This window comes from Nilaparvata lugens, chromosome 14, assembly GCF_014356525.2.
Source record: "Nilaparvata lugens isolate BPH chromosome 14, ASM1435652v1, whole genome shotgun sequence".
Taxonomy (NCBI): domain Eukaryota; kingdom Metazoa; phylum Arthropoda; class Insecta; order Hemiptera; family Delphacidae; genus Nilaparvata; species Nilaparvata lugens.
In genome coordinates, this window is record NC_052517.1 from 19,647,174 (window position 1) to 19,659,479 (window position 12,306).

At 38.0% G+C, this 12,306-nt stretch overlaps 1 protein-coding gene and 1 non-coding gene across 2 annotated transcripts in view; one reads left to right on the plus strand and one right to left on the minus strand.

Moving 5' to 3' along the window:
- The window catches only part of LOC111056750 (dnaJ homolog subfamily C member 16), a 50,731-nt gene that overhangs the window by 2,145 nt on the left and 36,280 nt on the right, over positions 1-12,306 (plus strand). Inside the window, exons 3-6 of the mRNA XM_039441004.1 lie at positions 2,553-2,728; positions 4,409-4,542; positions 7,013-7,159; positions 10,909-11,089. Of these exons, the coding sequence (XP_039296938.1) occupies positions 2,553-2,728; positions 4,409-4,542; positions 7,013-7,159; positions 10,909-11,089 (638 nt within the window). The remainder of the gene's footprint in view (positions 1-2,552; positions 2,729-4,408; positions 4,543-7,012; positions 7,160-10,908; positions 11,090-12,306) is intronic.
- On the minus strand, positions 4,056-4,174 carry LOC120354303. Its single transcript, XR_005572932.1, has one exon. It is a non-coding gene; the product is annotated as a 5S ribosomal RNA (ribosomal RNA).

A 12,306-nucleotide genomic window follows, 5' to 3' on the forward strand; every position in this document is an offset into this window, starting at 1 on the left:
GTTAACGAATACTCACTGTTTGTTCAATGTGTTGTTTCCAAGTGCATGGCGAGTGATTTAGAACAAAAAGCTCAGATTGTATGGCACCTCGAAATATCTCATTGTCTCGCTCTATTAATTCAAAGAACGATTCTGTTTTGTTGACTTTAATGTCACATATTGTCAGTTTACGGTGAGTCAGCGTTTTTAGTGTGACATTTGCTCAATACTGTCAACATTGCTTTTGAATAAAATTGATGACATTTTCTTCTCCTTTTTCTCTTCCTCCTCCTTCTTTGGAGACAAAGCTCGCGTTCATTGCCTGACACTACAGCGAGGTCCATGTCTTATGGCAGCATCTGATTAACATTGGTGTTGCTATCCTTGTCTATCATTCACCAAAGCAGATAAATTGTGCAACTAGTGCGCAAAGTGACAGTTTGCTGCACCGAAAGAAACGTTTACGCCCGAGCCGTAGGCGAGGGCGGAATGGTTTCTTGAGTGCAGCAGAGGAACTTTGCACACGTATTTCACATTAAAATTTTCCTACAGTTACCATTGAATATGAAAAGTGGGTAATTATGGGTAAAATTGCCTGAAATGCATCAAATGTTTTTCTGTGTAATTTTATTATTAATAAATAAAATAGAATAATGTAGTAGTGTTTGAATGGCGGGGCGGCTGTCACTGATGTGGTGGCTGTCCTCGAACTCGGTGTCCTTGATATTATTATAACATGGACCTCACTATACCACAGTCATTGTTACCAACTTAATTTTTGTTTTCGTGCACTAATCCTCCAAATAACTCACCAACTATTTTGTGTTGCCATGTTGCAAATCTGGAGTACGCAAAGTAATACTTTGCGCACTAGAGCGGAAAAGTGATTCTTTGCGTTCTGTAATCAGTGCAGGAATGGCCACTTTTCAACGTAACTGTAGGAAAAAAGAATGAACAGCTTATATTACATCAGATTTGCCGGTATCAGATAGGCTAGTATCAGCTCTTTAGAAGGCAGAGAATCGGCAACGATTTTTCTCCATCTTTCTCCACGTGGACCTCACTATAGTATTTTTGTACAATAATTAAACAATAAAGTAGCCCTTTTAAAATACTTTTTTATTTATAAAATTTGTTGAATTATTGTGGAATTTCTCTATATGTTAATTTACAAAAAAAAAACACAGTATTATTTTTATCGTATGCTCATTTATTAGATTTGTAGTATTTGTACCAAAGACCTTGAAGATGCATAGACTCACATGCAGCGCTAGTGTCGTACTTGGAATTGAAATCCGCCATTGAGGGGGCAACACCCATGAAACTATTACCATAGAGAAACAATAGCATAAGTAGATATCCCATGGTATAGGGCGTTTATGTCGCATCTATTACTGTTATCTCAAGCCGCTAGTTCATGTAATTCTTTCCCGTGAAGCTGTGTGACACTGGTAGTCTCTCATATTGTGACGTTCATACACTCTCACCCCAACAAAACAGTAAAATTCGACAATAATCAACAGTAATCGGTTTGAGATAACAGTAAAAGTTGCGACATAAACTCCCTATACCATGGGATATCTACTTACACTATTGTTTCTCTATGCTATTACATACCAATGCCACCAATGCCTTTGTGATCTATAGTATTACAAATATTATTTATATAATATCTCGTGCTAAAATACCCCAATGGCGGCCTTCAATTTCAAGTAAGAGCTATCATTGGGGAAGGCATAGGCATTGTGGGTCTATATCTCTTTAAGGTCTTTGATTTGTACACATGACTGCAGTTTAGTGTTGAAACCAACACCACAGAATACATAAAGAATGGAAACTCGGCTAGTACCCTGTTAAAAAAATCCGCTATCTTGGAAGAAAGTTCAGCATTGTAATAGAAAAGATGGGAGGTTCGGATCACTTTACTGATCCGGGTCAATCGGTCTTGTTCATTGCCGCGAGCCAATCAAAAGACCAGTATTTTAATATTTAACAAGATGGCGCAGTCACGTGACGTGTCTAGTATTTGTGCCATGTAAAAAGCATTGGTTGGATAGGCGTTTGATTGATAGTTTCCATTCTGTATCTATTCTGTGCCAACACATCTTCAGCTGTAATACAACATCTATGCATAGATAGTGATGTATAATGGAGTGGATCAGATGCTGGCTTTATGATTCAGAGGCTCGGGTTCAAATCCCGGCTCGAGCAAGATATTCATCTCGGGCCACTCCCGTGTTTTGGATGGACACGTCAAGTCGTCGGTCCCGGCTACCTAAAAAGCAGTCGTTAGGTGATGTGAGAGGCCCTGAAATTGATCAGTTGCGACCTGAAAACTCTGACACCAGACCTCAGCCAGCCAGGTCACTCGGTATTATTATTATTATTATTATTATTATTATTATTATTATTATTATTATAGTGATGTATATTTTTATCACTACAGCTGAAGATGGTTTCAACACGAAACTGCAGTCCTATATATATACAAATCAAATAGATGTGGATGTGACAAAAATAAAACAGCGTCTTTTAAATTATAATTTTATATATTATTGTAAAATATTTTGTAGCTGCTATCGGACCCGGAACGACGCCGCCAGTACGACACGTTCGGACGCAGCGACGACTTCCGACAGTCGACCGCATTCGATCCGGTCGACGACCTGTTCGCACAGAGTGGCTTCCGGTTCCGGTATCCGCCCGACAGAGACATCACCCTCTTCCACAAGATGTCCGTCAGTGCCAGGTCAGTAGCATCATAGATAAAATATGTCCCATCGTATAGGGCGTGTATGTTTCAAAGTTCAAGCCGATTAATGTCGACTTGACACCATTCCTGTAACTCCAGTTGGAGCATAGGGCATCCACGAATAGCCGCCATCCTTCTCACCTCTCGCCAAGCTCTTTCTCCACTGTTGGCCTCCATCCTTAGTGCCGGTTGCACAACAGCCGGTTAAATTTTAACCGTGATTAATTCCACGAGAACCAATCAGAGAAGCCGTCTCTTCGAAAGCGCCTTCTCTGATTGGTTCCCGTGGAATTAATCTCGGTTAAAATTTAACCAGCTGTTGTGCAACCGGTTGTGGTTCGATGGTGGTACGAAGGCGGTACTAGGGCGGTACGAGGGAGGAGCGTGCTCGGTGCGGGTTGGAAGCACGAATATGTGTACGCAGCTCAAGAAGGGCACAGTATGAGAGACTACCAGCGTCACATAGCTTCACCAAAAACAACTACTAGGACTATCGGCTTCAGTTAACACTCACATTTGCAACATAAACGCAAATTTCTACAGCATATTACACTCCTTGCCCCTGTATCTGTACATATAAACATTTAAACATTTGAACATTGAGAGAAATGCCAAACCGTCGACTTGAATCTTAGACCTCACTTCGCTCGGTCAATAAATGTTTGTTTCCCAAAAAAACTTAACTACTACATTAATTACAGAAAATATTAGATAGTTTACAATTACATAAAATGGTTAGTTACAATACAAATTTCTTATAAAGTGTCCTCTACATGTTTAGTATTTTCTGTGTATTGACCTACTCCACTATGGCGTACCATGTTCTAGAGTAGGTTGTCTAGAGTCTATTGTCTATTATTAATAGTATTATTTATTAGTATCACCATAGAGAAACAATAGCTTAAGTAGATATCCCATGGTAGAGGGCGTTTATGTCGCAACTTTTACTGTTATCTCGAGTCGATTACTATTGATTATTGAAGATTTTTACTGTTTTGTTGGGGTGAGAGTGTATGAACGGCACAATATTGATTGATTGATTGAGTACTTTATTTATGTAGATTACAATATACGGCTTATACACTTATATACAATGGCTTACAATACAGCAAAATTATAGATGAATTTACATAATATAGACTAAGAAAATAATTATTGAACTGTACATGATATGAAAAAGTAATTTGTAATATAATAACTATAGATATTATATTGTTATGCATCTACATAAATTGGCGGAGCTTTGGACATATCAATGTCCATTCTTCGGAAAGAATATTAAAAATATCCTCCCCACTAACTCTCTACCAAAAAAAGGAATGAATGCCAACAGCATGTGGTGTTCCCAAGCGGTCACCCATCCAAGTACTGACCACAACCGACGTTGCTTAACTTCGGTGATCGGACGAGAACCGGTGTATTCAACGTGGTATGGCCGTTGGCATGAGAGACTACCAGCGTCACACACACCTTTTTGGGAAAGAAATACGTGGACTATCGGCTTGAGATAACAGCAAAAGTTGCGACATAAATACCCTATACCATGGGATATCTACTGAAGCTATTGTTTCTCTATGGTAATAGTAAATAGTAATATTTTGACGATGTCTTAGTTTTCTATCCAATAGTAATATGTTTATGGTAATTTATATTGGTCTTTTTGTGTGTGTTATACAGGGCGTTCGAGAATGTACTGATGCCGAAAAGTCACCGCCAGCCCTACCTGTTGCTTTTTTACTCGGACTGGTGCTTCGCCTGTCTGCAGATGGAGCCAATCTGGCGAAGGGTCACCGACGAGCTAGAGCCTATTGGTCAGTCTATTGTCTATAGTCAGCTTCAATCATGAACCAATTAGAGACTGGTATTTTTACTTTCCTTGCCCTATTACCATAGGTAAGGAAAGTATTGCTTTCCAAAAAAAATTAAGGTACCCTAATTTCAAGTTTTCTATACGTTTCAAGTCCCCCTGAGTCCAAAAACATGATTTTTGGGTGTTGGTCTGTGTTTGTGTGTGTGTGTGTGTGTGTATGTGTGTATGTGTGTATGTCTGTGAACACAATAACTCCATTCCTTATCAACCAATTGACTTGAAATTTTAAACTTAAGGTCCTTAAACCATGAGGATCCGACAATAAGAAATCCAATAAAATTCAATTCAAGATGGCGGAAAAAATGGCGGATAATTACTAAAAAACCATGTTTTCACGTTTTTCTCGAAAACGGCTCTAACTATTTTCTTCAAATTTATACCATGGATAGCTATTTATAAGCCCTATCAACTGTCATGAGTCTCATTTCTGGGAAAATTTCAGGAGCTCTGTAATATTCTTGAGAAAAATGGCGAATAATGACTAAAAAACCATGTTTTTCACGGTTTTCTCGAAAACGGCTCTAACGATTTTCTTCAAATTTATACCATGGATAGCTATTTATAAGCCCTATCAACTGGCATGAGTCTCATTTCTGGGAAAATTTCAGGAGCTCTGTAATATTCTTGAGAAAAATGGCGAATAATGACTAAAAAACCATGTTTTTCACGGTTTCTTCGAAAACGGCTCTAACTATTTTCTTCAAATTTATACCATGGATAGCTATTTATAAGCCCAATCAACTGTTATGAGTCTCATTTCTGGGAAAATTTCAGGAGCTCTGTAATATTCTTGAGAAAAATGGCGGATAATTACTAAAAAACCTTGTTTTTCACGTTTTTCTCAAAAACGGCTCTAACGATTTTCTTCAAATTTATACCATGGATAGCTATTTATAAGCCCTATCAACTGACATGAGTCTCATTTCTGAGAAAATTGCAGGAGCTCCGTAATATTCTTGAGAAAAATGGCAATTACCAAAAAACCATGTTTTTCACGATTTTCTCAAAAACGGCTCTAACGATTTTTTTCAAATTCATACCCTGTATAGTTATTCATCAGATCTATCAACTGGCATGAGTCTTTTTCCCGGGAAACTAATGGGGGGTCCACCCCATCCTTGAGAAATGGACTTTGTAACCTCTATCTCGTGCATGAAGTAGGTAGGTAGGTAGGTAGAGCAGTTTATAAAAAGTACACAGTCGTAGTCAAGATATTTCATCTGTAGAACAGCTGTTTTGACGACTTTTAAAATCATCGAATTTCACAATTTACACAAAGGAAAAAGTACTCTGAAAACAATAATTATATATACACATATACAGTAGTCTGATCGTAGTTGCAAATATGTTGCCGCCAATTGTCATTATGTTGTTCCCCTAAATTATGCTCGTTTGAGAATGAGGCTTACAGTTCAATGAACAAGGAAAAATTGTGTGAGTGTACCACACCATTTTTTTTTTTTTTTTAAGAATGCTTCTCCGATTGGTTCTTGTGAAATGATTTAATCATGTTTAAAATCTAACCGGCTTTTGTGGAATCGGGCCTTAGACTTTCAGATCAAAGTTAGCAAAATCTTACAGACAGTTTTCTTGAGTTATAAAATGTGCAATAAAGTGTTACAGATTATTTGTTGTCTATATTTTTAGTAGTTAGCTCAGCCAATAAAATTAGAAGCTTGATAGAAAGCAAAACATTGTTGTTTATAAAACAACTCGCCCTTCTAGAAATAAAGCCTGGTTTTCAATAGTAGAGTTGATGGCAGAATTCTCTGGGCAAGTACTAACTATCTTGTGAACTCTCCCAATGAAAACGTTCATAGTAGAGTATAGTTTTTAGTAGAGTAGAGTAGAGTGGGATAGTACTCTACCACTTGCCTTCCCCCAATAGTAGAGTGGGGTAGCTCCGTGGGATAGTACTCTACCACTTGCCTTCCCCCACCACCGCTTCTCACTCTACTCTACCACTACTATGCTAATGAAAACAGTGTCGAGCTAGTAGAGTAGAGTCGTGCCGTGGCTATTAAGTTTAAGAAGTATTGTTATTTATGAAAAAGTATTGATTTATTAAAAAGTTTCAATAGGTGTTTAAGTGTTAATTTATTAAAAAAGTATTGACATTTTAAGGTTAGTTCTGTTCACTAGACAACACACTTTACCTACTATTCTCAATTGCAGTGAAAACAGTTACTCGACCAAGTAAGTAGAGTAGAGTTAGTATGCCAGTAACTCGACCACTAACTCAACTAGTGAAAACCAGACTATAGAGATGTGTCTTGTGCCCTAATATGGGGCGGTTACACATTTCATGTATTATTTTTGTGTGTATGACTGGCCTGGTTGAAAAATGCTTGTGATGAGTGGGTATGAACCCGGGATCTCCAGCTTGTGTACAATTGTTGTGTGTATTTCAGGTGTGGGCGTGGCTACAGTGCACACAGAACACGAGCCAATGCTGGCCAGGCGAGTGGGAGTGCATGGACTGCCCTGCTTAGCAATCCTAATCGAAGGCAAGACCTACATCTATAAACAGTCCGTGTTCAGCATACAGAAAGTGGTTGGTGAGTATTCGTTTTTTAAAACACTTTGTTTCTTATGGGAGTGTTCGCACATTGACAGAAAATGGATAGCATTGGTTCTTATAGGAGTGTCCACACATAAGGTGGAAATAGATAGCATTGGTTCTTATGGGAGTGTTCACACATGCGGAGGAAATATATAGCATTGGTTCTTATGGGAGTGTTCACACATGCGGAGGAAATTGATAGCTTTGGTTCTTATGGAAGTGATCGCACATGCGGAGGAAATTGATAGCATTGGATCTCATGAGAGTGTTCACACATACGGTGGTAGTAGATAGCATTGGTTCTTATGGGAGTGTCCACACATAAGGTGGAAATAGATAGCATTTGTTCTTACGGGAGTGTTCACACATAAGGTGGAAATAGATAGCATTGGTTCTTATGGGAGTGTCCACACATAAGGTGGAAATAGATAGCATTGGTTCTTATAGGAGTGTCCACACAAGGTGGAAATAGATAGCATTGGTTCTTATGGGAGTGTCCACACATACGGTGGAAATAGATAGCATTGGTTCTTATGGGAGTGTTCACACATACGGTGGAAATGGATAGCATTGGTTCTTATGAGAGTGTCCACACATAAGGTGGAAATAGATAGGATTGGTTCTTATAGGAGTGTCCACACAAGGTGGAAATAGATAGCATTGGTTCTTATGGGAGTGTCCACACATACGGTGGAAATAGATAGCATTGGTCTTATGGGAGTGTTCACACATACGGTGGAAATGGATAGCATTGGTTCTTATGAGAGTGTCCACACATAAGGTGGAAATAGATAGCATTGGTTCTTATAGGAGTGTCCACACAAGGTGGAAATAGATAGCATTGGTTCTTATGGGAGTGTCCACACATACGGTGGAAATAGATAGCATTGGTTCTTATGGGAGTGTCCACACATAAGGTGGAAATAGATAGCATTGGTTCTTATAGGAGTGTCCACACAAGGTGGAAATAGATAGCATTGGTTCTTATGGGAGTGTCCACACATACGGTGGAAATAGATAGCATTGGTTCTTATGAGAGTGTCCACACATAAGGTGGAAATCGATAGCATTGGTTCTTATGAGAGTGTCCACACATAAGGTGGAAATAGATAGGATTGGTTCTTATAGGAGTGTCCACACATAAGGTGGAAATAGATAGCATTGGTTCTTATGGGAATGTTCACACATAAGGTGGAAATAGATAGCATTGGTTCTTATGGGAGTGTTCACACATGCGGAGGAAATGGATGGCATTGGCTGTTATGGATGTGTTCTCACATGTAGAGGAAATTAATTAAGAAATTATCATTTTTCGTCTGTAGTCAGCTGATTGAATGCTGGTTCCAACCATATGATAGTTTTTTCTATAATCAGCTATGGTGAAAGTGATATTTTCGAGCTCAAAATTGAAGTAATTTTATTCTATATTTTGTGAATATTTGAAGTTTGGTTTTTGTTTTAACGGAAGTTTCATTATCAATCTATCTAAATTTGAAATTCTTTGTTTTATTCTTATCAACTTATCAACTAATATACATTGGTGTGGCTGGAAAAAGAAGCCTTGATCTCCAGCCACGAGTTCGAAAATATTCTTTAAATTATTGGTAGATTGCCGTGATAATATTCTAAAATACAAAACAAAAGATAGTAAACCAAAAACCAAAAATATGTATAAATAAACACAAAATCAATTCTTGAATCAAAAATCAACAAGCCCAATAATAGAAATATTCTGATTCATAGTTTCAGATTGAAGATTTAGTGTTGAAATTGAAGTAAACATAACCTAAGTTACATAATATTTGGACGATTTGTGACAAAATCAGGAAATTGAAGAAGTTTTGGGCAATAGCCTGTTTTTTCTTTTCCGACTATTGTATTGTTTGCTCTATCTAATAAATAAATAAATAAGTTCGAAGATGGCTTAGGCTAAGCGCACAACACTTAGTCAAGACAAGACAAGACATGATCAGTCACAATACTTCACATAGTATTGCTTATGAAGACATGTCTAATTGCAATGACTAATCAGTGTGTGCTGCGTCATAAGCAACAATGTGAAGTATTGTGACTAAACTTGTCTGATCATGTCTTGTCTTGACTAACCGGTGTGCGCCTAGCCTAAGGTTCATAAGCTCAACAATGGCCACATTATAATATTATGTACTAGCAGGTAACCTGTGCTCCGCAACGATCGAATTAAAAACTTGAAAAACTAAGAACTTCACCCACTGAAATCTTGAAGAATTTAAAGATAGATCTATAGCCCAGCCATCCTTGGTAAATTAAGAATCCATAGGCAAAAATGTCAAGTTAGTCAGTTGAGTAGTTAAGGCGAGATTATGCGTCATTCCCCTACGTGTATAACCTTTCCTTTATTATATCATAGATAATTTATTTATTTTATAGAAACCGCGCACACCTACACAAACATAAATACCAACCTAACCATACTTAAAGGAAACAGGAAAGGACATGAATTGAACACATCAGAACAGTTTGAATTTTACAAAGCCACCATCCTCGATAAAAACAACATATTAAATGAACAACCCAATTTCAAATTAAACAAACTTTTTGAATATACTAGTACTAGCCGTCAGGCTCGCTTCGCTCGCCATATCCGTCTAGCAAGGGGGCTCCGCCCCCTGGACCCCCGACCAAGAATGAGATCAGCAGGCTCGCTTCGCTCGCCTGCATTTTTCATTTGAGCATTTTTATCATATGTTAGAACAATCCAGTCGGGGGTCCAGGCTAAACGGATACGGCGAGCGAAGCGAGCCTGACGGCTAGTAATATAATATTCCCAGGATTGAAGTAGCAGTGCCCAATCAATTTTTCCGCGATAAATGCATTTAAATCTTCAACTTGGTGCCAACCTAACAAAGTCAACTCAACTTAATGCCAACCTGACAAAATTATTAATTTAGTTGCCAGTTAACAACTGTTTCGAAGAGGTACTCTATCTAGATTATAGTAACATATGATATGGAATTTTCAATTATAATTAAGAGATTGGGAGAAGAAGAATATACATGCTAAAAGACGAACTTTAAACCCTTAAAAACCACCCTTAGAGTTAAAATATTGCCAAAAGATCTCTTAGTGCGCCTCTAAAGGGCCAACTGAACATACCTACCAAATTTGAACGTTTTTGGTCCGGTAGATTTTTAGTTATGCGAGTGAGTGAGTGAGTCAGTCAGTCAGTCAGTCAGTCAGTGAGTGAGTGCCATTTCGCTTTTATATATAGATAAAACCATGTGTTCTTCCTAACCTACAAAATATTTCCGGTCGGCACTGTTGAAATTGATCGCGAGACGGTCGAAAGTACTACAGTCAGTGAGTAATATAATCTGATTATTCACTTGAATTTTGACTGGATGTCGTGTTAAATATGTTGAGAAAAAGTGTGATAATTAAGAATCAATATTCAAAATGTCAAGCTAATCAGTTGAGTAGTTAAATAATAATAATAATAATATCGAGTGACCTTGCTGGCTCAGGTCTGGTGTCAGAGTTTTCAGGTCGCAGCTGATCAATTTCAGGGCCTCTGAGCCTCTGACATGACCTAACGACTGCTTTTTAGGCAGCCGGGACCGACGGCTTAACGTGTCCATCCGAAACACGGGAGTGGCCAGTTGAGTAGTTGAGACGTGCTGATGCGTCATTCGTGAATTTCCTATCCCATACGTGTGTTAGCCAATTATTTCCTTTATTATATTATAGATAATTCATTTGTTGCAGAATTTGTGAGACACAGACTGCCCTATCGACTGGTTCAGCCGGTGAATGACGAGACGGTGGATGAATTCCTGTCTGGCTGGAGTGACAACCTGGTCAGGGGTCTGCTCTTCCAGAAGAGTGAGCCAATCCGGCTCAGATATCTGCTCACCGTATTCTATCACAGAGATCGAGTCGCTTTCGGGTCAGTATCATACATCAGACAGCTGTGCTTTTAGAATTAAGTTTTTTGTCCTTCAAAATGATTTCTTCAATTATGTGAATCTTTCCTATTTTAGTGATAATAATCTTCTATATATATAAAAGCGAAATGGCACTCACTGACTGACTGACTGACTCACTCACTCACTCGCAAAACTAAAAATCTACCAGACCAAAAACGTTCAAATTTGGTAGGTATGTTCAGTTGGCCCTTTAGAGGCGCACTATGAAATCTTTTGGCAATATTTTAACTCTAAGGGTGGTTTTTAAGGGTTTAAAGTTCGTCTTTTAGCATGTATATTCTTCTTCTCCCAATTTCTTAATTATAATTGAAATTTCCATATCATATATCATAATTATGTTACTATAGAACTATAATCTAGATAGAGTACCTCTTCGAAACAGTTGTTAACTGGCAACTAAATTAATAATTTTGTCAGGTTGGCATTAAGTTGAGTTGACTTTGTTAGGTTGGCACCAAGTTGAAGATTTAAATGCATTTATCGCGGAAAAATTGATTGGGCACTGCTACTTCAATCCTGGGAATATTATATTACTAGCCGTCAGGCTCGCATCGCTCGCCATATCCGTTTAGCCAGACGTTTAGTCTGGACCCCCGACTGGATTGTCCTAACATATGATAAAAATGCTCAAATGAAAAATGCAGGCGAGCCTGCTGATCTCATTCTTGGACGATCCAGTCGGGGGTCCAGGGGGCGGAGCCCCCTTGCTAGATTGATTGATTGATTGATTGATTGAGTACTTTATTTATGTAGATTACAATATATACTGGCTTATATACTTATATACAATAGCTTACAATACAGCAAAATTATAGATGAATTTACATAATATAGACTAAGAAAATAATTATTGAACTGTATATGATATGAAAAGTAATTTGTAATATAATAACTGTAGATAATTATTTTGTAATGCATCTACATAAATTGGCAGAGCTTTGGACATATCAATGTCCATTCTTCGGAAAGAATATTAAAAATATCCTCCCCACTAACTCTCTACCAAAGACGGATATGGCGAGCGAAGCGAGCCTGACGGCTAGTGTAAAATATTTGTTTTATGTTTGGTTTTGAAGCATCTGAATTTGAAATTCTACTTTGTGTGCATATTTTAGGACTGAAAACTTTGTGAAGTGAACAACGACAAGACTTAACCTATTTCGGACTATGTGAAAAC